At 42.6% G+C, this 27,806-nt stretch overlaps 1 protein-coding gene across 1 annotated transcript; it reads left to right on the top strand.

Moving 5' to 3' along the window:
• Positions 1 to 238: 238 nt before the first annotated feature.
• LOC128458953 (eukaryotic translation initiation factor 4 gamma 1-like) lies at positions 239 to 1,601 on the top strand. The gene is made up of 2 exons (XM_053444021.1): positions 239 to 761; positions 927 to 1,601. Exons 1-2 carry the CDS (start codon positions 546 to 548, stop codon positions 1,431 to 1,433), a joined length of 723 nt encoding a protein of 240 aa, XP_053299996.1. The 5' UTR covers positions 239 to 545; the 3' UTR covers positions 1,434 to 1,601.
• The last annotated feature ends 26,205 nt before the right edge of the window (positions 1,602 to 27,806 follow it).

Below are 27,806 nucleotides of genomic sequence, written 5' to 3'. Positions count from 1 at the left end.
AAGACTCTTGAAAGCGACACATTTACCAATATGAAACAGGCATTATCGTTCCTTATTAGCATGAACGCTACTAGCCCCCCTATACCCCAACACCCCCCTCCCCCAGATAGATCTAAATTGATGTAGATAAATAGATGTACTTTATTTTTGTAACACACAGTTTCAGTAGCATCATCTGGGATTTTTCACTCAAACCGTTAAGTTTGAATTTAATGTTTATCTAAATTAACTTAAAAAAAATAGGCATTTTCTGAATTTTTTTTAACGTTATCACTCAGGCTTTGTTCCTTTGATGAATGTCACTGAAGGTCACCAAAGCAGCAGCCATATACCTTTGAAGTCTGTCCCTACATAAGCGTCAGTTTTCAGTCAGTTTTCAGTCAGTTCTCTTCGGAATACTTGGCTCGTTGCACCTGAACTCTGTTCTTGCTCCTGAACTCTGTTCTTGCTCCTGCACTCTGTTCTTGCTCCTGCACTCTGTTCTTGCTCCTGCACTCGTTTCTTTGGATTTGCCTTTAAGAGAACTACGATTGATTTGAATCAACATGATCCCAACACACGTGATCCTTCTCGGCGCTGCCTCCTACGAGTCCGTCAGCTGCGTCACTGCAAACTTTCAAGCCTTCGTGACGGATCTGAGTCACGAGGACTTGGACGTTGAGGAGAACCTGCAGGAAATGGTGGAGCTCATTTTCAAGAGGGCCGTGAAGAAACCAGACTCTGCTGCAGTCTTCGCGGAGCTGTGTCAACACCTCTCAGAAGTAAGTGATGCATCTATGACTGGAAGCTACTTTATCCTGTTTCTTACCTAGTTGGACACCTTGTAATTGTATGCAGGTTGTAACCTTAATTTAACACACTGATCACTATGTATGTATGTGAGTTACATTAGTGTTAATATTCCTTTATGGTTTTCTCCTCTTCAGGTGGAGTTCCAGTCCTTGTCCGACTGGTCAGTCAGCGTCTCCTTCAGGTCTCTGCTGGTTAAACACTGCCAGGCAGAGTTCATGAAGAGCTTGGACAAGGAGGGCATTCATCAAGAGAGTTGGTCCTGCCTGAAGCCAGTCCAGGACGTGAGGGTCACCGACCGGCTGAGGGAAGAGCAACAGAACACCAAACCTTCCGGTCGGTTCCTTAACATGCTGAGGTTTATTGGGGAGCTGTTCCTCTCCAAGGTGCTGGCAGAGAAATCCATGCACTGCTGCATCAGGAGGCTGTTGAAGAAAGGAGACGGGCCGTCTCTTGAGGGCCTCTGTCAGCTCCTCCAGATGATCCAGCAGGACCTGGAGGTGGTGACGGAAAAGGAAGGGATGGACACCTACTATAACCAGCTGGACCATATGGCAGAGAAAGGGAAGAGGGCACCAAGGCTCTCCCTTTTGTTGAAGGAAACAGTGGATGCCAGGAAGATGGCATACTCCACCCCCCACTAAGTTTTTAATGAAAACTCATGTGGGAAATACAACTTATACACTTATACAACTTATACAGTGATGTTTGTAAATGGACAGAAACCCCCCACTGCAACCCCTGCTCCTACTCTGTATAATTTGCACTGGGTGACATCATGTCTGTACTCTGTTTCTGGTTTGTACTATGTTGTCGACTAATGAATAAAATGTTTTTAATTTAATTTGGGTGTTTTTATGTCTTGCATGCAGCTGCCCTCACATTTCAATTAAAACACATGTGGGAAATACAACTTATACATTTCCCTTTTTCCCAATAATCAATGAAAAGCACAGATGCCTGGAGAGTTTCTGGGACAACATTTGACAAAAGTACTTATTCTGAACTGAACATCAAATCCAAATGAGAATTCAGTAAAAAAAACATAATTGATGTCATATTTTATCTTCTAACAGCTGGTTGTGTACCACTAGTTTCACTTCAAGCTGTGAGGATATTCAATATAAGCCTCTGGAGAGTGATATTTATGAATGGACAAAAAGCTTGGCTTTATTATATCATCAGCAAGAGCATGATATTATTTGACAAGGACAGACAAACTGCAGCTTTGTGTTGAATAACACTATTTTCAACCAATCCTTTAGATATTTCAGTGCATGTTTAATAAATACGGCATCCGAGGTCAGACTCCTAAATTTGGCTCAGTATCGTCTGCTGAAACTCAGAGACTCTGTCTGTGAGCTTATGTTTGTGCACTGGACTAAAAATGTGTTTCTTTTGGGAGACAAACTCGCAGCATATTTCAGGATTCCAGTAGCTTAAGTGGGACAGTTGTTGCATGGATGGGTTGGCCTGGCCTGCCAAAACGTCCTATGCACTCACTAAATGAAAAGTTGTGCAACAGGCAGTACTGCACTGATTGTCTTCCTTGGCCCCATGAGCTTCTTCGAGTTATGTAAATATATAGTCATCACAAACAAGGCATTACAATTAAGGCATATTACAACAGTGCTTTAAGGATTTATTTCTCTCATTTGTACACGTATAAAGAATATATTCATCGCTTCATGAGTTCCCAGATAATAGGATAGACAGACAAATAACTGAGATTATTCCTGAATAATGAGCAACTGAGAATTTGAAATTGCAGGACAGTCTGACACTGGGTCCGCACAATACTGTCAGTGTCGGCTTTACTTAAGAGCATGCGATTCTGCTGTCTTCTTGCCATATCATGCACCAAAGAATGAGGCTGTGAATGAATAAATCATAAATATTAAGAAGTTGGGGAGACCAATTCAAATGAATGGAGGTTAATCTAGATCAGTGGTTCCCAAACTTTCAGACATTCAATCTCCAGCTACGTACCCCCCCCCCCCCCCCCCCGACGCACGTATACAGCCTATAACACTTGAAACTTTGAAATTGTCAGGGATTTCAGGACTTATAATAATCGTAGCTGGTTACAAAATAATGTCATCTACGAAATTCTTAAGGATCAATTAATCGATTGTCGATTAATTATGCCCATCCCTAACGGTCACTAACCTACCTGTAACTTTTTTTGGCAGTGTAATTATTTTGCTGAATATGGGTATTTTTGGCAATGCGAGTTGGCTATTCAGACTATTTAATATTGCGCGATTATTTATAGCTCAGTTTGAAAATGTAATGGGCTTTTTCACTTTGAAAACGCAGATAAAATGTTCTCCCCACGTACCCCCTGAACCACTTCGCGTACCCCAGTTTGGGAACCGAGGGTGTAGAGGAACAGTGTCACGCTGGGATATTCTTTGGGTCTAACACACAAGAACAGCACAGCCAGTTACTGCTGGTAAGGAATTAAAAGGCCTCCGTGGCACCATGTAATTACTCTGAATATTACGTGTCATCCGAGCTGCCGCATTAAAACCGTGTCTGGAATTCACCCTGTGCAGTTATAAAACTATTAACACTCATTTGGATGTCTCGTCATCCCTCCTTTCCACCCTCTTTTCACTTTTTCAAACCTCCCCCCCATCTCTTAATCCTCTCTTATCTCGTATTAGCTCGTGTCTCCTTGCATGGTCTCCTCTCTTAGGTTCAGATGAGCTAAGTGAAGCTGATGCTGAATCCATGCCATCAATCATTTTGTAGGTTTTCATCATTGAACTGTGCATTTTGAAACCCTGCATCTTATTCCACTAGGAACCCTTTCAAGCAGTCAACTTTTTATTATCGTCAATTTCCTGGTTGAACTATGTTGGGGAAGGTGGCAAGAGATAAGTGTGGCTTCGTGGGTCTGCCAGTCAGATGGTTCAACACTTATAATGGTAAAACTATTTCTTTGACGTGTCCTGTGGTGCCACAAATAGGTTCACATCTGTCGTATTGGGTCTAAATCTCTATTTACCACCAACCTTGTCTCACTTAGAGCTTCAAGCACAGCTTTGCACACTGACCAGACACAAACTGTACAAGTGACATATTTTGCCGACATCATCCACTTACCATGCCGTGTTAATGATTGTGATTGTGCATGAAGATGGACAGCCAATCAGACACAGGGTCACGACAGTGTGTCACAGTGGGAGTTTGTCACAGGTCAGAGGATCTAATGAGAAAAGGATGGAGGCAAAATAAATATAAACATTGGCGGCATCAAGGCTCTCATTACTTACTGAAGGTTTAACTCCTGCTGCTGAAAAAAATAGATATGTTAAGAAGTCATTGCACTGGTTTTGTTACACAACTCGAAATACTGTGTTCTGCCGTATTTCAATGCCTGCAATTACGCGTGTACACAAATCGGAGTAAATAACCATCAAAGTAATTCGGCCCTCTAACGTGTGAATGTGTGAATGTCTGCATGACAAACACTCCAGGTGCTCATCAGAGGTGTTATGTTTCTGTTATAATGGCAGATCTGTTTTTCACTATGTTTGATGTGGAAAGACGTGCACATTTAAAAAAAAAAAATACATACTTTAAAAAGAAATGTAGCAACTGTGGCACCGAACAAAGAAACACCATCACCTTACTCCCACGGAACACTCCATACAGCTGTGTTACTCCATTCACTCTAATTACAATAAGCAAGAATAGCAGCTTTGATTATACGGCCCCTTCACCATCTAGATAATTGCCATGCACTTTTATTGTAATTACCTTTGGTAGTCACAGTCGAGTCCTGCCGCTGTTGACAACCGTGCAACAAAGATATCAACCGCGCTGCCGAGTCGGTGTTTGAATGCAAATATGTCATGAAATAGAGCTGAGGTGTCCAATCAACCTGACACACACCAACGACACCCTCTCACTCGGCTCATCAGGCTCATTAAAGACCTGTTGGAGGGCTCCGCTGCATTTTTAATGCCGAGTGAGCATCCAGGATTCTGACAGATGTTTTATTCATCGTGCTTAAATATAAATGGCATGTGATGAATGTTGAATGTGTTTTTGGATGTATTTGTCCGTAGCGCTGTTGCTTATGCAAGAGTAATGTGTGGTTGTGTGGTTGTGTGTGTGTGTGCGTGCTACATTTGTGTGTATATGCACGTGTGTTCTCGACTGTAGAGGAGAGGCTCAGGGGTAAGATGTCACACATAGAATGAAGTAAGATGGAGAGGTAGATGTACTATGTGTGCATTAGCCCCCATGTGTTTCTGTGATTTCCTCTAGACGTGGCTGCTTTTCACATTGTGAACTACTGCACTGCTGTTAGCTTTAGTGCTGACACTGATGTGGGCTGATTCATTTGGGGGTAAGACTTTCCTACCATTTCTTTTGATATAACTCCAAGTCTCTCTCTCTCTCTCTCTCTCTCTCTCTCTCTCTCTCTCCTCACCCCTACTCTCTTATTATTAACTTGCAATTTCCATATTAATTGACATCTGAAAAAAAAACGCTAAAAACCGACACAATACTTTTAGTTTCTTTTGCAGTTACTGCTGCTTTTATTGTGATTATTATGTAGAATTATTTTGGAAATGAAGTACTTCTCAATCCATTTTTGGCACTAATCTGGTTTGCACTATTCACATCCTATCTACCCTGTGTACTATGTTATGTTATGTGCCAAATATGTTGCGTGTTGCATGTTCTATGTTTTGTCTACTTGCTTACTCTGGGGATTCGAGGGGGGTCCTGTGTTTCAGTCCCATCTGTGTCCTTTACAAATGGCACAATTGACAATAAAAGTTAACTTTGACTTTTGAAACCAAAGGCAGAAACTGGAGCAACTGAATTCCCCAACTGGGACAGTCAGCTTTGGGCCAGAGGTTGGTTTACTTGGTAATTCTGTTCATGCGGGACACACCTCATAAACTACGTCCAATCTTTCACGGCCAATGGGTGAGATAACCTTCTCTGCAGGGATAGAGAAATGAGGGGAATGGAGGTCAGTGTGATGGATGGAGAAAACAGCACCATAGCAGGTCATGCATGAGATGAAAGTTTGCTTCTCTCAAATACGTGTAATTTAATGATTTATCTGACCATGGTCCTCTATTACTCTAAACTAAGTGTTCAAGTTGGGCCTCGACCTTTAACCAGGTCATAGCACGATCATTGTTTACTTGTCAGAACCAAAACATGTCTTATATGCCACAGAAAGTAGAGCTGATCTGAGAACAGAGGAAAGGTCCCAAAGGGGGTGTCGAGGAAACACCTGCATAGTTAAGGAGACTGAAGTTTTGAATTCCACGTTTTTGGCATGTGGAGTGCGTACTCGATGTTTGCCTCGAGTGGTTCAGAGAAAAAATTATGAATAAGGTCAAAATGTGACTCATTAAAATAAACTCAATTATTTTAAGAAAACAAATTTAAACATGCAGCCAGTTATCAGGAGTGTGTGTAGTGGGTGTAGTGTGTTAATGTGGGAACAGGTGCAGGCGCAGGATAACAAAACAAGAAACAGAGAGGAGATAGACTGACAGCTCAGGCTGCTCTAGGCTGTTCCTAAACTGGTGGTGACACTCAGTTGCCAGCCAATCCCCCTACAATGGGCCACTCCTCTGATTGGCAACCCAACAGAAGTGTGGGCATGTGGAGCCGTCACCGAGGTATTTAATAAGCACTTAGAATGGCACTCAGTGGAGAGCAAACCTCCGCCAACTCCAAACATGAGATCTGTGAGACCACATTTGAATTCACTAGATCCAGATTTATTTGGATTCACTACAAGACCGAAATGAACGTTAAAGTCGAAAAATGACTCTCGTAATGTTATAGAAAGGGAAGAAAAACAAATCCCTGATCCCTGCACCAACATTTAGTGGATGAGGACCAGGAGAGTGATTCAGGGAGCTGCAGTGTGTCTGGATGTCTGTGTGCGGTTGGAGAACCTGTTCAGCCCCAGTGACATTATTGTCCTCCAGTGATCCATCAGATTCCGAGTACAAATAACTGCAGTCGCACTCTGTCAGTGCCAACACACATGCTGCACAATAACCACAACATATCAGCAAGCAAGCACATGAAACAACACCACATCGGCAAACACGTATCAGCGACCGGGAGCCTGTTAACTCAAGCGTTAACTCAGCTCAGCCTCCAAACAACCGGGGCTCATGAGCACCAAGCCCCGAGTAATCAACAACAGGCATCCACCCACCCAGGAGCTTTGCCTTGTGAGCGTTTGGCCAGTAGCAACTGCTCTTGTCAAAGGTCATTAGCAAATTCGAGCACATAATTGCACCTGTGAGACCCTTAAATAAACAGTGGAATCCCAATATTGGCCCGCATGTCAAAGAAAGCGAATAATGGCTGTTTTGGGTTTGTACCCTCATGGTTGAATGCACTTATTGGAAGTCGCTGTGGATAAAAGCTTCAGCTAAATGATATGTAATGTAAAGAGCGCTCGTCAATCCCTCCGGCAAACGATCGTGCTATAATTGTATCATACTCATTTAAACACACTTTCAACCATAAGCAGGAGGTAATGATTCTGGCATTAGTCTTATTTGTCACTAGGGAGTGACAAGTGAACAGAGATTAGGAATTAGGGTCCTTCAGTGTAACTTAAACGCAGAATATTAAATTAAAAACCTAGTTCGATGACATTGTGAAGCAGTGTAGTATCTAGTACCTGGTAGGCCTAATACAAACTGGTCCACTTTTTCATACTACTCACACTGTATTTGATATGATGACGCATATAAATAAATATTCACATCCACAAAAGGCTGCTTCAGTGGAATAACAAGCCATGATTTATATAGGTCACATAATAAAATTAAATATTAAAGCATGCTGCATTATCACTGTCCAACATAGTAGTGTTAAGTCATGACAAAGAGAATGGCTTATTTTTTTCGACTGTAGCAAAAGTGTGAAATGTATCTGATACAACCTGACACGCACACACAGTATTACACAGATGTTACACACGTTAAGTTAGAACTATTTATTTAAAGAGTCTACAGGAAAGCTGATGACAACAGACGAGCGCATCAAAAGAAATGTGTTTGCAGGGTTTGAGATCTGTTTTTATTTGTTTGTGTTTCACAGAGTTGATTTCCCAAAAACTTTGGATCCTTTGAGCATTTTCTTGTTCAAACAAGTCAAGAAACAAGCAAAAAATAATAATGAGAAGAAGCGATGCATTCGTACTCTCCCAATATAGAACGAGCGCCCGGATCTGCCCTCGCTATCAAACTGACAGTGTTGATGATAAAAGCATTGTCATCACTCAGTGGTTTTAGTCTCGGAGGAATTAAAAAGAGTGTTTGCCCACCGCTGATGTCACTGATCCTTTACTGACTCACACTTCACCTCTGACCCAACAGTGATTCACTGCAACACAACAGCAATAATCCAACTGGCAACATTTCAAATTAGGCACAAATAAACTGAAAACTGAAACCATTGAGAAAGCCCTTCACTATAGGTCTCATAACCAACCTGCTGGTTCCAACCACAGACAACACAACTGCTCCTAATAAGTGAAGGAAAATAATCTTGATCGCCACCTGTTGGCCGACTGCAGTATAGGTCTTAAATCCCACCTCCTGTCAGTGGATGGGACATGGCAGGACTTCACTACTGCACAGACTATGACTCCAAATGGACAAGATGGCAGCAATATTTTTGCCAACTTTATTTTGTTTTTAATATGGGCACCTGCAGGGGACAACACAAAAAACTAGACAGAAGTTTGGAGAGAGTTGTCATTGTTATATTATATTATAATATAAAAGGCGATATACACTGTTGTCATTGTGTATTGAGAACTATTACTAAGGTATATGTTATGTATTGTTATGTAACTGTTGAATTGACAAACAATAAATGCTGTTTGTTGCAGAAAACTAATTTATCACATGAGGCCTAATTTCTGCAGAGAGGCTAAAACCAGACTACAGGGAATCTTTGTCAAATGTAATATCGTTATTGCGTAAACAGTAATGAGGACAAGGCAAGAAAAGAAAAAATCTATACTTTTGAGAAATTCCTTTGTCAGGCACTGCAGCAGCTAATAACTGATACGCTGGTGTAGAAAACAAACACACCTTCTTCAGAGGATCAGCCGTGGAAGGCTTCTGTTGTTGTCTGAGGAGGAGAAAGTAATCTGCTAGTATAAAATATAGATGTAGGTGGATCAAACATAACAGATCTTTAATGATTAATGAGGAACCCAATTATTATTCTTTTGATTCCACATTTAAGAACAAGCTATGGGGGCCGGGGTATCAAGTGTCGACTGCTCTGCCCCTTTCTCCTCTTTAATTACAGTATGAACAAGGATACTCCATATTTCCCAATCTTCCCTATTGTTTCCCAGCACTTTACCCTGCACCTATTTACAAAAAATATGTGTAATTATAATTAATTTCTCCTTCACTCTCAAAGTCCCAACCGTTTCCCACAGTCCCATTATCGTCCGTGTACAAACATGTGAGTACAAGTAGGAATCACACACTGGACTCACCACTTTTATTTTAAAATAAAAGTTTTCTGAAGCTCAAATATCCAAACATTTCAGTCTTTAAGATCCTTTCTTCATTTTTTTCTCCTTCTATTACATTGCACTAAACATTTCTGCTTTAGCCTTGATTGGATTTATATTTTTTGACTTTTTCCACTAATTTATCTCCTGCAATTTGTATAGATGTGCAGCTCAGTAAACTCACACTGTCACAACAGACCATTAAATCCCACTATTCCCACATGGGGTTCCACTCTGTGGAAGCTGAGCTAAGGTCTGCCCATTACGATTCATGCAGTATGGGCGTTTATTTGCATAAGCACTTAATGAGGGGTGTGTGCACTCACTGTAATATGACATCTTATCTGCCCCTGTGTGTGTGTGTCGTTGGTTAACGTGTGATATGGATGTGTCACAGTCGGGATTCACAACCCATCAGAATCACTCAGTCTGATAATGGACATACGATGAGCTGGGGGAGTAATTGGCTGTGGATGGCTGATTTCAGTTATCTGAGCTGCTCAAGTCATTTAAATCCGCTGTGGGATACAGACGCATGTAACAGACCAGGGACCTGTGAAATATAAGTGTACTGTGGTTTTTTACTGAGATGAATTACATGACAGGATCAGAATTGAAAAAATGTAATGTTTTGTTGCGTGTATGGATGGGTAATTTGATTTTGTTCCGCAAATTCCCCGTGTCTTGACCGGTGTGTGTGTGTGTGTGGTTGTGTGTGTGTGTGTGTGTGTGTGTGTGTGTGTGTTTTAACCGATAAATTCATTGTTATCTTAGGCCAGACTCTTTCCCTGGAATATTTCCCAACCTGTTCTCATCACAACGTTGTAGCACATTCTGCAAAAACACAGATATAGTTCAAGGACCAGAAAAACGCTCATGAAGACTTAAAGCGAAGCAAAATAAATCCTATATATTGACATACTTGGAAACAAAGTTAAGTTTTAAAATGTAAATTTAAAAATCAGCTGATTGATTCTGAGAGAAGAAATGGAGGTGAAGACTCCCATGATCCCACGCTGCTTCACAAGGTCATTAAACTAGGACTTTTGTTGCTGTTTTCATGGAGACAGCCCTAGTGACCAAAGTTGTTCTTTCAAAGACATCAGAATTACTGATATTTAAAAAATGTATCTTTCTAGCAACTATTCACACAAAATCCTGGTTAGTTACAAAGTAATAAGCGATGAACTAAGGTTTTAAAAAAATTGTTCTGTGTACCTGTAAACATTGTTCTTCAACCTTTTTCCACTGCCCAACTCAACAACAACAACCTATCGATCGATTCCCATTGGAGAAAAGAGTAAAGTAGATGCAGTGAACCCGAGTTTCAAATTCTGAGGTCAGTTAAATTTCATACCGTGTATTTTCTATTCAGCCCCACATCCACATCACATGAGCTGCCCTGAACCGCTCTGTCCTAATCCGACTGCTCCGATGCAACATCGTGACTAACCTTTACCTCTCGTCCCCCTGCCTGGAGAACTGACCTTCCCAGAGGAGTGTGCACCATCAGTGCACCGCCAGGCCTGTCATGCTCCACTTGAAGCTCATCACGCTATGGACCCCGACTGACAAACTGTCGTGGCTGCGGATCTCGTTGTCCTCTTAGTCGGACATGAAGGTTTACACTGAATGGACGTGTGCGATGTCGTGCTCTGTCCGAATCCCTGAAAACAGCTCAAACAGCAGATTCCGCGCCTGTGTCAGCTCTTTGACTTCTGTGTTTTTATTTTTTAACTCTTGAAATACAGTTTCACCACGAACAGAAAAGGTGGAAGATAAATGTTCCTTTTATACAAAATGAATGGATTGTAATGGGAGGTGGCATATTTTCCATATTTAACCATGACTGTCTTTAACCAAGATTTCAAAGAAATAATCAAACCTGGAGGGGAATCAATTTTTTGGCTTTAAAATTGAATTTTTCCTGTTCTTCTATAAGAAATACAAAGCAAATTTATTAATGAAAAATTCCGCGAGACCCTCAGCAGTGTTTTACATCCCTGCTGCAACACTTGTCACTGCCGACAATGGTGATGGAGAAATTAGGGGATCTGCGATGTGCCCATCGGCGGATCAGAAAACAAAACGTCCCAAATTCATAAAGCACCTTTCACCCAAATCTGGCCTGAGGCTGAATGTATATATGTTCTCAAGGTTCTACCAGGGAAGAGACATTAACATTTCAGGGAGGAATAACCTCTCAGAGTGCCGACATAAATATTTAATGTGCTCTATTTCTCCACGTAAGGCCCCTCTAGTGTGCGAGCGTGTGCGTCGGTACGTGCGTGTGCGTCGGTACGTGCGTGTGCGTCGGTACGTGCGTGTGCGTCGGTACGTGCGTGTGCATTGGTACGTGCGTGTGCGTCGGTACGTGCATGTGCAGCAAGTCATCGGTGCAGACTGTAATTACCTCTCTGCTGCAAAAAGCGCCAATCGAGGAGGAGAGGGAAGAAGAGCGAGCAGGAGGTTTGAAAGAGAGAGCAGAACGGAGCGGGAGAAAAAGTCAAACACGAGTCAGAAAAACATGATCATGATAATTTGCACGGTTGAACGGGCAGTGGAAAGGTTTCATGTCCCTTGCACTGTAATTACAGGGAAGCACTGTGGGTGTCCATGCACATAAATATAGAGCTCTTTCCATTCGCCTCCATTTTTCGTACAACTTAGAATAAAAACTGTTGTTGACCTCTGAAACGCTCAAATTATAGTAAGTATACTGACACCAGATAAATACCATGTTAACAGCAATCAATGTTCTCACCATCAGCCTACAGTGTGATTTAAACAATCAATTTTAATCAGATGGTTCCAGCCAAGCAAATAAAGATACTCCTTGAGACACAATGGGATGTGTAGGTGTAAGTTGGTTGTGTTCAGCAAAGTATATAAACAATTTTTTAAGTAATCTTGGTCATAAAAGTCATAAAATATTAAATTAACCATTTGTCCACAACTGAGATTACTGACAGAGACGGTGCTCAAATCAGATCTAGTCTTTATGAATACATTTTTTGCCATTATTGTTTTTCCTCTGTCTCCAATCGTCTATATATAACAAAATGTATTCAACTAAATCTTGAGAATTTGAATCCACGCTGTGGCGATCAGGGGGCGGAGCCAAAGCATCGAGGTTCCTTCGAGGCACAAGCTCCACCAATCGTGAGTCAGTCTCTGCTGTCAATCAGGAACCCCAAAAACCAGCTTACTGGGAAAAATGAGCAGGTGAACAAACACCTGTTGGATAAGAACAACTTAAAATCTGAGACAATTTAGTTTGGGTGTGTTCACTTGACTTGTTTGGTTCATGTGCCATCCACTAACACGGAGGAGGCAGGAGTTTGACACTATTGCTTCAGGTTCGTGTAGCAGTCATGTCCTCCATCTTTTTACACTGTCTATAGGTGAAACCCCATTTGAAAGCAATATTTTTCCATTTGCACCTGTGACGACTGATGCTAACTTCTCTATTAAATCAATGTGGATATTTGTATTTGTACATGGCCGCTCATTCTTAACGTGCATGCACAAGGAGGTGGAATATGTCCCAGTCCTCCCTGACAGAGGCACATGCAGCCCAATAAAACTGCTGACAAGCTCTGGAAAGGACATACCCCCCCCTCTAAAACTGATCAGCTCTTAATGCACAGTCGACTGTATCACGGGTAAATATATGTTGAATAAATGAGCATGGCTTGAATATATACGGGGAAATAATGGTTTGTGTTTGTCACTGTGCTGAGAAGGAGGAGGGGTAGAGCATTGGATATATATGAGCCAGGATTTGAGGAGATGGAGGAGACAATAAATGCACAAGGAGGTTAAATAACTGTGGGAAGTTAACTCCTCTGTGTAATACCCTCCTCCCTCTTATCTCTCCCACCTCTGCACCCCCCTTCACTTTCCTTCCGATAAGGACTTCTTAAGAGACAATTTAAGACAATTTATTTCAGTGGTTTCCCTACAGGCCTGAGAAGAGGGCAGAGATTTGAGAGCATTTGAGGAAAACATGACAATATCACTGACTTATCCCCCCCCCCCCCTCAGGGGAAAATGTTAAAAAAAATTGTCATTAGGGATTTGGCAGGCGATGCAACTTGTGCCGAATAGTTTTTACCGCACATTGAATTCTCTCCACATCTGACACAGTGACATTTCATACAGAAGCAGAAGGTTCTTCATGAGCAAATAATGCAGCGCTGGGGCAATGTTCATTCACAGGAAGTTGACACCCACAGAGTTTATATAGCTCTCTCTGATTACACAACCAACACTTGACACATAACTCATGAGGCACCATAACCAGGAGGCATCCTCAGGTATAAATCCTCAGCTCTTCCCGGAGAACAGAAGTCAGGCACTGTTTGTTTTACTGCCTCCATCTTCAGGCAATTAGAGGCCGGCCACATCAGGCTTGGTTCTCCACGCTCTAACACACCGACAGGACATCTTCAACCCAGAATAGAAAGTTTAAGCGTGTGAGAGTGGAATGTTCAGGAGTTGTGAATGTGTACGTTGAGGCAACTGGACTTGCTTTTGTTTCCTGAGATGCTTTCAGACGTGCAGTGGACTCGTAGGAGGCTCCGGACATCCTCTGACAATTTGACTGACTGACCAAGTTCAAGGATCAAACAGACTCATAGAAAATCATGCAGTCATCACCGTGTTCACTCAAGTGTCAGGAATGAGTCAACCCCACTGCAGGAGAGAGAAATCACAGACGTGCAGGGATTAGAACCGCGGCCTTGTACTCTCCGACTTTCCAGACTACAAAGCTGAAGAGTGAAAACAAAATCCATGGAAGCTCAGTCATGCATTATGAGACATAATTGTTGAATACGTCTAACATCTGCATCTTCGGTCCAACGATGTTCTCCTGTCATGTCAGATGAATTCCCTCGATGCGTTCACTCCGAGGTGCACCGATGACATTTCCCAAAACAAAGCCTCTTGTATATATTGGAGAACAAAGTGCTTCATTAAGTGGGACAATGCAGAGTACTGATGCAATAACTTATTCAACTGATCAATGCACAGTGTAAGAATAGAAGCTGCGAGGGACTAAGATGACAAAAGCTTGGGTAATAAAAGAGTGGTGGAGAGAAATCGATGTTTCCTCTGTATGGAAGGAAATCAATACACTCTTTTTTTTCTATTATAAAAAATTAAGGCAAAATGACAGAATATGAAAACCATTTCTAGTAAGAGCAGGTCAGGTAGAGCAGGAGCCAATAAGGGGAGAGGGACAGCCTCATGCACACACACACACACACACACCCACACACACACACACTACAATTCCTCACCTGCTGGCAGCATATAGCACTTTATTGTAGAAGTTGGCATTAGGCAGATTTACATAGACACCATGTTCCAATATTTCACCTATTAAGACACTGGCATGTAATCAGTATTTTATAGTTATTACCTTAATGACATAATTACTGTATGTCTTACCTGGAATCAGCAATAACCACATTAACACGAGGAATATTCAACATGTATGTATTCACATTTATTGGGCATTGAACATTCTGTACTGCAGCTTTGAAAACGGCAAGAATAAAGCAAACTGTGACATTAATACAGTTTAACCACTCTTTATCTTTTCCATTGGCTTTCTGGATCAAGGTATCTGACATCGACAAGGAGCTCTGAAGTTTTGTAGGTCACAAGTGTACACATCCAGCCCAAGACGCACGTACGCACAGACACACACACCCATAAACAAACCGTCCACTGCAGGGCAAAGAGATCAGTCATGGCCTCCCCAGAGCATGTCTGTGTTGTAGCGAATGCATTGCGACAGGGAACCTGACTCACCACGGCGCCCGGGGGAACTCGGAATCAGCGGCGAGCCCATCCAGACGAGCGCTCGCGGCACCAAAGCTCCTTTCGGAGCGGAGGCAGCATCCGACACAGAGTCATCCGACGACTGTCAGCGTCAATTACACAGTCTTTTTTCAAATTATCTACATGCTTCGATTCATCTTTTTCTGAACTGGACCTGAATTGTCATCCTCAGTTATGGTCATGAGTGAAAGCGCTCCACAATCTGACATAATATCAGGTTAAGTCTGGGAAAGTCAGGATATTGACACGATGGTGGTTTATATTAGTGACACGCGTCCAGATGCACAACCCTCTACGGCCAGGGACCAGACGAAATAATTAACAGCGTCTGTCCGGCCTGATCAATCAATCAAATGTGTCACGGATGTCAAACTCGATAGGATCAGCGTTGCACGTTAGAGCCCAGATGTTCTGTGGGCTGTGCCGTATCCTTCGGGAACCGGCTAATCCCGAGAGAACTTCTTTCAAGGGCACGCCACTTTCAAAGGAATGTCACAGCGAATCTCGGTGTTGCATTATGGTATGCAGACAATTTCCCATCCCCGCACTTTGAATATTCATATTGGGTTTGAAACCATCTGCCCTGAAAGTTTTAAACACGTGCCTGTGGATCTGCATCGCAAGCATGTAAGGGAAATGGTCAGTAGAAACATGGTTCGAGCTACAGCTGAAGAAGAAGAAGCTGACTTTGAGGTATTTGGGCTCTGACACTTAGTTACATTGATACAGTTAACTTTGATATTCTGTGCGAACTGAATAATAATATTAAAAGAAAATATCAATGTGTGTTTTTTGCTGCCCTCAAATCCCACGGTTTTAACGTGATGTCGCCTCATGAACTTATGTTCTCTATAGGCTCGGCCACGATGTTTAAATGGTGTCATTAAGTCAGGAAACTCTGGATTTCATCTGTATTTTTTCATATTAAAGTGACGTGAAAATGTGACCGAATTTCTCAGCTGTCGTAGAGCCTCAAACCAGTCCAGTTCCAATGGTAGAAAAACTCCTGTTTCTCCTCCACGTTCTGTGTCTGACTCTTTCAACCAGATCCCCAAAAGTATTGCTCGACATGTCACAATACAGTAAACAGTAAAACTAAAGCTGCTTTCAGACATGTGCTGAGCTTTGTCCGCAGGGGAAAGTGTGTGTGAGGACTTTCTCTCTCTGGCCTCCTCGTATTAAGTCTGCAGCAGTTCAGTTTTGCAAATAAAAACAGGCCCCAGTGGTGTCTGGGTTGTTTTTCTCTCTCTACACCTCAGATGGTTAAAGTTTCATCGAGACTCTTCGGGGGATCGTTGTCTAAAAGGTTTGGTGACCACTGCTTTACAGCAGAGGTTGGTTTCTCATTGTGAGTGAGCATTTTATTTTATTCCTCTGTCCTCACTTGTTATCTCTCCGTTGTGTTTTTCCTCTTTCTTTTGCATCTTCTCTTATACATCTCTCCCCTCATCTCTCTCAAGTTCCAGCGGTCAGTGGCGGGAAACAGGATACGGAGCCTTAATTACACCCCAGAGGAGTCCCCTCCTCCTCCTCCTCCTCCTCCTCCTCCTCCTTTTCCCTCCTCATCCTCTCGCAGATTCTGCCGCATTCTTTTTTCTTTGTTCTTGTTCACTCGCTTCCTCTGCCCGCACACTTACATGGAATTTTTTTGCCTATTTTTAATCTCCATGACTTGGCCCGTCACCAAACTCTGCATTGTTGCATTTGCTCACTCGCCCTCTCAAACATTCATTAAGGAAGACACGCATCACAACGTATACAAACTGGGAATGCTGTCATGTTAGGTATAAACATGACACGAGTCGGAGTCGACAGCCTCTCAAGCAGGTTTGTGAAGCTGCACTTTGTCACAGTGGTGCCCAGATGTGCTAGCGTCAGGAGGCTAGCACATCTTTACTACCTGATTTTCTATCACGCATCATCGACACCAGCATCGGCCGTTATCCTCTGAAGCTCTCGGTTCTCGTTGTCTCTCCTGTTTTCTCTTGTGCGTTCACTTGGACATTCTACAGACATTTTTTCCAGGGGCTGACAGGAAAAATTCCAAGAAAATGTCCTGAGCAACTGACAGATTACAGGAAAACATCCCAGTTCACTGCAGAGGTTTTTGCTAAAGCATTTCAAAATGTCATGGCATTGCAATCTAATGGTAGTTTGACCAATGCGCTGATGGATGAGTGTTACTCTGCAGCCATGCTTCACAGGTTTGGCCAACAATGTTCAACGAAACCTTGTTTTTCATGCTTGTGTTGTGCTCTCACCAGGTCTGCTGAAGCCTTTTCTGTTTTTGTTTTGTTGCACAGTGACATTGGTTTGATTCCCTGCGGGGAAATGTATTTTAATTGCTCCCCTTTCCATAGCAAGTCAAAGTTCAAGAGTCAACTCAATGACAAATAAACAGAGGCAGATGTTTTCTGTCGTGTGGTTCTCTCCACATCACCTCTTCGCCAAAGGGACCCTTCTGATTATGATTCACTCATCTGGATTAATAGTCAGGTCTGGTTGTGGTTGAGCTGACGCTTTTAAAAAATCAGATGACGTTCAAACAATGAGTTATTACAAATTAAATATAATTTACGTTATTTTTTATTACGACTCTCCTCACTGCTTCATCTTGACCACGTAGATATTTGTGTGATTTGTTTCATGTCACCCTGTTATAACTTTCTTTAGCATTATTGTCAATTGTTTCTGACATTTTCCCACAGGTGTGACTCTGACACTGCCAACTAATACGCAGCCCCCCCCCCCCCCCCCCCCCCCTGCTGGCCAACAATCTGTTTTAGTGGCACCAGGACTCGCTCTGATCTTTGTGTGAGTGTAGGCGTCCCGGAAGCGGCGCCACCAGCAGAGAATTCAACGTTGATCACTATTCATTGTTTTCCTTCATGCTGTTTAAGTTGAGCTTCGGAAGGAATTGTACAATGCTCGAGACAAAGCAGCCAGGAACCTGCAGTGCTCCTTTTGTTTGGCTGATTACTGCACAGCCGGCATCTCCCTTGTTTAACATGTGTTCAGTGTATCTTATAGCTAAAGGATCCGTTTGTAGGATTTTGTGTTATCTCGTGGAGAAGTTGTGTAGTGGAACCAACTATAAACGCCTCGTTTCACCCTCTTCTTCAACCAGGGTGGCCTTCAGTTGTGCAAATTTGTCAAAGACCCTCTGCACAGAGCCGGTGTTTGGTTTGTCTTTATGGGCGACTGCAGACACATAGCGGTGCTCCATTGCAGAGTCTGTGGAAGAGGAATCCAAATCCAAAATCCTACAGTCTCTTGTTTTGTGTGGAGCAAGATACCGTATTGATAACAACTATTAATTTAGACTATACAGTATGAACAGTAATGGAATCAACAGCAAAATCTTATAAGAAAACACTGTGAAAAGGGATTAAATGTAAAAAAACATATAAATATGTATATACAAGTAATTCTAATTAGAGAGGCAATACACTACTAAAAACAAAGGAACAAATCCTCAAATATATTGCATAAAACAGGATATATGACCACTGGACCTTTAATTATTGACAGGTGATATGGATGTTCATCATATTACAGCATACATCTGCCCACATGTGTCAGACATTCTCTACATTTCTTACACGCAGAGAACTTTCCATTGATGTTATAACCAATCTTAACAAAGTTTCTATACCGCCCCAGACTCCTGTTGTGTCCCTATAAAGAATATACTTTCCTCATAACTTCATTAGAGTACCACACACGCAACAAGGAAGAGCGGATCTCTGCAAAAATATTTCCCTGGGATGTAACTTTCCGGGCATGAATTAAGGCATTATTCATATCCATGTCTTGCTGCTTCAGCATTCCTATTGAAAGTGAAGCTAGCTACAGAAAGACTGCTTTAAATTGCATTACTTCATAGCCTGAGCTAGCCTCTCACCAGGCTGATGACTCATAGTGAAAATGGATAAATCAAACACGTTCCTGTGTGTGTGTGTGTGTGTGTGTGTGTGTGTGTGTGTGTGTGTGTGTGTGTGTGTTTTCTCTCTGCACAACATTCACATTCTCTGTGTGCAGCAGGGAGGAGAGCCAGCCAAGTGTGGCATTGCACTATCGCATTGCACTATCCTGCTTGTTATCAGGTGCAGAGAACGAGGACAGACTGCGGGCCGGCGAGTGGGGGGACAGAGGTGAATGGAGAGATGAGCACAGATTAAGAAAAAGAAGGGCAGAGGGCAGGGACGAAGGGGGGGGTCAGAAAGCAAAAGGATGGAGGGGATGGAGTCAGCAGGCAGGGAGAGAGAGAGAGAGAGAGAGAGAGAGAGAGAGAGAGAGAGAGACAGAGAGAGAGAGAGAGAGACACTTGAATCTCTGCTGACGGCTGAGACTGACAAGTCCTCCACCCTGAATGACCACGTTAGTCACTTGTCCCTGATTTCAGCTGATTGAATAATTCCATTCATCCACTCCTGAGAGGTCAGGGGATGTTCGTCATCATGGTTACAGTAACTAACACGTGGTTAAGGTAATAAAAAGAACACGGACAACTGGATCATGGGAAATGAACAGAGATGTCCTGGACTTTCTAATCTTATCCATCCGTTCCAACCTCCTCTTAAAGCACACAGGTCAGAACTGTCTCCTTTGTCCCATCTACCACCACGAGAAGTCACTTAACTGTAAAACTTAACTGCGTAGTAATGAGTTCTTAATGTGTCCAGGAGTGACGATGAAAGGAAACAGCTCGGAAGGTTGGGGGGGAGGAAAATATTTGAGGACCTGCTCTTGGCTGTTATTAGCTTTCCATTCATCTATTATCTCTGCTGCTTATCTTTTGAGGATGGCAGAATGGGCTGGAGCCAATCAGCTGACATCGAGCCAGCCCATCACAGTGCCAGCATACAGAGACAAACACCAGGAACCTTCTTGCAGTGAAGCGAGGCCCCATTGTTACCTTGCTAAAATATTAATAGGTACACACGATGATAAACACAGAGAACATCACAGAATAGATGCAAAGTGTACTCAAGGCAGATTAACATCCCCTGTCCATGTGAATACATAAATTCATTAAATCACGAATTTGCAGAGAGTACAAAAATAACGGACAATACAAAGCATACACCAAGAAGCCGAACGATATATAACTGAGTATTCAAGGATAAGTCGGCCTTGTCTTCTTTGTTTTGTTTTTTATGGTGTATTTCCCATAAATGTGTCTTTTCTATGAGTCATGGTTACTTTGCACACTTCACCTTCATTATCCTGTAATAATATGGGGAATGCACCCACTCTAATCGTGGACATTATGTATTGTAGAGCAGCAAAAAGGGTAAAAATACATGAAAATATTGAAGGAAAAACTTCCTGGAGCATTAACTGCTCACAATGCTGTGAGATGCTGAAGGAGGTTCATGTAGGGGACATGTTGTTCTATTGTCCAACAGCCCTGAGGTGGAAAAAGGCCATAGACCAAACTGCTGGAAAGGAAAACAGCTGCAGCAATCATATCACTGTGTACTGTCTACTGTGAAACTCATCATTTGCCTCGACCCCATGCTATCCAATGTCGGTCAGCTGCAGAGTCACATGTGCCTCTAATGTACATCTGTGCCTAGAGTGCATGTGTCATCCCAGTGCTGCCACTCCGTGTACTGTATATGATTTATGTGCGCTGTTTACCCCATCTCTTTCACACACACACACTTACACACACAGTGTACATGAACACGTCGACCTGTCAGCAAGCATCGAATGAAGAGAAGAGTGTTCGGGTCCCTGTGATCCTGTAACATCTGTGGGCTCCGAGCATGAGGACTGCTTCTGGAGAGTGGAGATAATGAAGCATGTGATCAGGGCCATGTGGAACTTGAGGCTGACCTTTTTATCAACAAAGTCTCGAAGGTCAAAGGAATGTCCTCGGGGGACATCTGCTGCAAAAACTGGGTTTGAGAACCATATCGTAATGTATTTGTTTGGCGTGTGTGTGTGTGTGTGTACTTTAGAATGTCATACATCTCTGTGCATGTATATGTAAATATGTAGTTATGCATGCATAGCCGCACATGCGCTCACAAATGTTTGTGTGCGACCGCATGTGTGTGCGGGATGCCAACCTTATTTAAGAAAACCTACTGTTTAAATATTTGATATCCTGTCCCGAAGAAGGATGAGCTAAACCGTGTGTGTATATCAAACTCAGGGAACACACAGACTGCAGTGAAGGTTTTTACTGTTTTTTTACACGTAAACACAACAGCTTGAATTATGGTTTCAAATAAGACAACAGCGTATCTGGCTTTAACTGCAGAGGAGAGATCGTCTCAAGAGAACAGTGCAGCTATTGCCTCCTCTGTATGAGCATAACCGACAACTGTAATCTCCTGAGTCGCACCACAAACTTTAATGACCTCATGCCACTGCGGGTTGTAAAAAGAGTTTTTTATTTGCCAGTGAGTGTCAGTAAGATAAACCCTTAGGTTATAGATACTAGTAAAGTGCGGATTGGTAATGGTGGTGAAGACAACACCTCCCATGATCCCGCGCTGCTGCTCAATGTCATCCAGCTAAGTTTTTGTGTTTCTGTTTTGATTGAGGAACTCTCACATTTAACTCCAGACCAAAATAACGTTGTTTAACTTCCCACCTGCAGAGCTGCATGTGTCGACATGGCCTCACTAACAGCCATGGCTTCATAATGTAACAGAAGTGAATCTAAAGCAAGATAAGCATCGAAGGCTGACTGCACCTCGTGTTTAGTTACTCTTCATTCTTGACGTTTTTTACAGAGACACAAAATAAGTTCTTATTTTTACTTTATGTTAATTTAATTGTTATACCTTGGCTCAACTGACTGCATAACACTGAGGGTAAACAAATGGAAAGACCTGCACCTATTCTCTGTCATCCAAAATGCCGTAAAATCCGTCATGCCATGGCAGCACATGAATCTGCACACTGACACACACACACACACACACACACACACACACACAGACTGTATCACCATGTTTACCTTGCAGATGCGGACTTGTTTGTGGTGTCTGGACCTTGTGTTGATATTTTTCAGTTCATCCTCGCTCAGTCAGATGGTCGCAGAGGGTTTGTAAAGCTTTTAGGACCATTTCACATCAATAAATAATCCATTTGCTCCGAGCTCAACTCTTACACACACATACACACAAACACACATGCAGGGATACAAATAGACTTTGATGAGACGGGATGGTTTTATCGGAAGCTGGAGAGGAATGAACCCGGTGATGACGAAGCCCACCGCGGAGTTCAGGTGATGCCACTGAAAAAGAGGATTTGAAAAGCTCTTTCCCTCGTGGCTCGTCACGTTACTCTTTGTGGTTTGAGTCATTTCATCGCATATCTCACAATGACATGATGACTCTGAGTATCACGTTTGTTTTATGTCTTCTTCCACCTCCTCTTTCTGCTTCCTCTTCTTCCACCTCTTCTTCTTCCACCTCCGTGAAATGAGCTGCTCTCAGATCCCCCACGAAAAGACATTGACACATTTAACTGTTCTATCAAAAATAACCAGCACTGGGCTGTATATGTAAACCAGAATACAGATGAGGCCAGCTGTTGACAAACAAGTATCCAACAAGAGGATCTACTTTCCCAGAACTGTAGGTTAATTTCCCCCCTCATGGCAAATTTGTTTTGGTTCAGATTATGCCCACATCCCAGATCCGGCCCCACACCCAATGGAATCATGGTACTTGGGAGGTCCCCCCCCCCCCCTTATTGCCACGTCTGTACCACAAGTAAGCCACAGCAATATTTGTTTTGTGCTATTTGGGCCATTCCATCATTTACCACATGGTCTGTTTTGGGTGCATATGCAGATTACAGCTTGCCTAGAGAGCTGCATGTTTGCCAAAAAAAAGAGGCCCACACTTGTTTTGGGATATTTGGGCCACATTTGCCAACCTTGAGGTTCACAAGAAGGAAAGAAGTGCTGCATCACTGCAAGAAGTGGCCCACATCTGTTTGCTACCTTGCCATGGACTTTTGGTGTTTTAACCTCTCACACACACTTAAACCTCTTTAAAACACACTATGGGAAAGTGAAACTAATATGTCTCCTTCAATCTGTGCAGGTTTTACATTGAGATGAATTATTAACTGTTTGTTGAATTCAGAAATTGTGCCTGTTTGGACATTTCTCCGATACAGCCAGTGTGTGCGTGTGTTCCCACAGGGATAAATGGACGACTGTAGCTGTGCACATTATTCATGAACAGGTCCTCCAGCATACCCTTGCACCAAAATCTTAAATATTGAACTGAACTATGTAAGTGTTTCTACCATGGTTCTATATTTTGGTTTTAATGTTTTATACCCTGCAGATGGAGTCATTGAAAAGTTGGATTTTAATGAGGTCTCAGTGGTAAAATTTGAGATGGTGCTTGCATCAAAGTTGCGCCGAGCATTGAGCAGTCTTTTGGTGTATGTCCAATGAGAATAGAGTTATTCTTTATGCTGTTAGAGTTTCATTTCCATGATCTACGGGTGGAACAGACTGTTTCACTAGGATCTGGTACCCAAGAGTTGATCGCTGGCCAACCTGGAAGACGAGAAAAGGCCCAGGTTTCATTTTTACTGGAGGTTACAAACCTTGCTTTGTTCCCACGCTCACACTCCCACAAGTGCACGTACACAAGGCCATGACCTCTCATCCGCTTCGGGAGCTGACGGTGATGATTCTGAAACACGTGCACACTCCTTTGTGCTCCTGTTCTTCTCTGCTACACTCTTTCTTTCTCCTCTTCTTTCTCTCTTCCAAATATGCATGCACAAACACACACACAAAGAGCCAGCAGCTTTTATCAGCAGCCCGAGTGTTGACAGAAAGTAAACAGCAGTGTCTCTATCAGCCGATGTGTATCAGTGCCACAGGGACCCCATTCATTCCTATTATCAGTGATTACCACCAGTGAGTGCTCCTCCTGCTCCTGATTCGTATCTGCACCAGCAACAGATCTCTATCAGACGCCACTGCAGCCGCTGATGAAGTGAAGAACTTTCATATTTCCATTATTCTACTGAAATTGAGAACTTGCCCAGAATTAGACTTACAGCTGTGCACATTTGCAGGACCTTTTTACACCTTGTTAGATTAGTATCTGGATTATTTCACAGTTAAATTACAGTCCTTGTCGAATAAGAAAAATGGTTCTGCTCTCAAACTATTTCAAGCTCAAGGATAATTGAGTGTGTTGAGCATTTGGCCCAAGGACTATCGGATCCAATGAGTTTGGAAGAGTGTAGTTGTGACTGATTACCTGGGGCTATGGATACGTTTTTGAAAAGTTAAATACATTTTTATGCTTTCTAATGAAATGCTCACTCACCCCAGGATATTGCATTGCATGTATATGAATCAACAGGGTTTTGACAGATCTTTCAGAGCGGGTCAGGTAGATGAGACTGACACGCTGATCTGATTGTAGCTGACGGTGTGTGATGAAAAGAAAAAAAAAATTAAAGGAAATTGAATGAAAAATGAAGAAGAGAGATATGTTTTATATTATAGTGTATACTATTCTTAACTGACACCAAGCTAAAGATGTGGAATGAAATTACAGCAGGAGCACTCAGGAGAGTTGTGATGAATGAGCATCTGTTGTTCAAAGCTGCAATTTGCACACGCACACACACACACACACACACACACACACAAGATACAAGATACAAGATACATTTTTATTGGTCCCACACATGCAAATGGGGGGAAATTTGTCCTCTGCTTTTGACACACACATACACACACACAACCACACACACACACACACACACACACACACACACACACACACACACACACACACACACACACATGCACGCACACAAAGATATGCATTTAGTTTTTTAAAATGGAACAACTTCATTGACATAGAATATTTCACTTACATTTTCATAATCACTTTTCTCTTTACCCATTTCGGCCTCCACACTGAATGTGATTACACTCGTCACTGTCAATGCAGACAATGTGTGTGTGTACCCATTGTTATAACCACTGTGATACAGATCAGCATACACATCAAAGATGCCGAACCCTTCATCCTCTTAGCTTGCACTTAGTGATATAAACCACATGGACGTGCACACACCTATACATCCACACACAGACACATGTGTTGACTTAAGTCACGATATACATTCCATCCCCTTTATTTTTATACTGTGATATTTTCTGTCCTCCCGAGTCTGTGGCTGGTCCTTCCTTTTTTCCCCTGTCCTGACAGAGACTAATGGGGGAGACGGAGACGAGCCTCAGCGAGGACCATCACAATCCATCTCAATAAATGATGCTGTTAGCGTGCACATCTTTTTTTTTTGCTGCGAGCAGAACAAAACAGAAGCTTGTTGTTGTTTCAGGCAGATCAAAGTTTTACAACAAATTTATCCCAATCATCTTTTTTTTGTATTTGCTGCTGAATTGCATTGAAGAAAGAGCAGCAGAAGGCAAAGACAAGCCGCTGTGCAGCTGATAATTACTAACTTAAGAACAGCAAACGAGTAAACATCAGTTTTTTAATTAAACTTCCTCATTGAAGCAGCAGATGACCATCTGCACATGGGTGTAAGCTGATTGCTCACAATGGATGTGGCAGCAGTGTTAAGCTCAGTGTGGAGCTCATCAGTGAAATACCATAATGAAAAGAGAATAATAATGATCACTTCAGTAGAGTATACAAAACAATAGACTTGTTTACACATTATATTAACAACAGGAAAACATTTAATCTGAATAATATTACCTGAAACTTTAACATTTCATCATTTTCTTTATACAAATCACTGTATTATAAATTAATCATTACCCATCATCATAACTTAAATATAACTTAACAAGTTCAAGCTGTTTAAACATGTTTTTTTTCTCTCTTCAATTTACAGAATCATTGTGAGAAACCTGCAGGTGCAACAAAACCCATTCAGCCCATAACACTGACAATATATAAGAAAGATTGGTTCTTTTGTCAGACCCTTTTCTAACGCAACCTCGTGAAAGCATCACAATGCAGGTACAAGCGGCAGCAGAAAGAAAGGAAGCTCAGCCATGACAAGAAGTAATTCACAGTTATTGAGAAACAGTGACGCCCAGGATGAGCGTTACGGAGGTTTAATGAGGAGCCACAGGCACCGATCTGATCATCTCATAGTGATTACATTCAAAACAGTTTTGCACAATGAGTGAGTGAAGATGAAACGCTTGGTGTGCATGCCTTTGTATCCCCGCCTTCACTGCACTCTGCTGCAGAACGATGCAGGAATTAAAAAGTGAGTAAACGACAAATCTGCTAGTTTATACTGGATTGTGATCCACACTATTTTTAGTCGTCTCCGTCAGCTGTGAGTTAATCTGAGCGGGAACAGACACTGCAACGCGGGGCGAGGGGGTTCAAGGGTTAACAAGCATTACACTGGCACTCATAAATACAAGGGGGGGGGGGGGAGGTTAGTTGGATTTATGTAGCAGCAGCCTCCGTTCCACTGTGTCTACCACTTAAACAAATAATCACCGGCCTCCCACCCAACAAATGGCTGCAGCAGATGAACGGAACAAAGTGACATAATTGTTGCACAAAAACCGCACGAGTAAAGACACTGCACAGTGGGGACATATGCATAATATATGACTGCTGTAAAATGTACATTGGGTATTAACAATGGTTGGATGCACTCGGTTATATAACTTTGTGTAAGACATTTAAATGAACTAGTTGCTACGATACAATGGATACGTTTGTCCTGTTGTTATGTTGCAGGATCCAGATTTACTCACACTGTGATACCACAGCAGCTGAGGCTTCTTGCAGCACTTTATTAAGGCAGCAAGTTCTTTATTGCAGTGATGCATTAGCGCGTGTGTCTTCTTTTTTTTTTTTTAACACTGCAGTGAAAATACCATCCACAAATTCACGCTCTCTCTCTCTCTTTGGCTCTGCATTTTATATCTCGTGCTGTAAATCCAACCCCTGTGCCTCCCTTCTCTCCGTCAGTCGAACGCTCCAGGATGCTGGTACCTTTCGACCTTTGTGTGCATCATCACGTGCAACAGTGCGTGAATGGGATTGTGTGTGTGTGTGTGTGTGCACGCGTGGCAGCTCAGTGCCGCATTTCCCCAATGACCGGGCCTCTATAAATGATCAAACAAGCGAAGACAGATAAAAAGGGAAAATATGTGGTTGGTATAGAGGTGCATTAAAGATGTAGTGATTCATGAGGATCCTGTCAACCACCTCCACCCCCCCCCCCCCTCTCCTCGTTCACACTTCCTGCCCTCCCATGACCCAGAAAAGAAGAAGCATGATTTTCAAACGTGTGTTTCTCTCCCTGCATTCCTTTCTCACATTACAGATATTTAACAGGTTTCTCTCTCTCTCTCTCTCTCTCTCTGCTCCACCGCAAAGATCTTGAAAACTCACAGTGATAAATACAGAGTCCTGCCACTCCCATCACAACACCCGGGAGAAATCACGTACCATCGCAATGGGCAGCCTCAGAGCCCCCCTGCCCTTTACCTCAGATCCCTCCTCATCACAGGAGAGCTCCTCTGAGGCTGGGGGGGGGGGGGGGGGGGGGGGGGGGGGGGGGAGCAGCTGAGCGAAAGCCCCGTGATCCAGCC

Source organism: Pleuronectes platessa, chromosome 16, assembly GCF_947347685.1.
Source record: "Pleuronectes platessa chromosome 16, fPlePla1.1, whole genome shotgun sequence".
In the NCBI taxonomy this organism is placed as follows: Eukaryota; Metazoa; Chordata; class Actinopteri; order Pleuronectiformes; family Pleuronectidae; genus Pleuronectes; species Pleuronectes platessa.
This window is presented reverse-complemented; position numbering and strand designations above follow the sequence as displayed.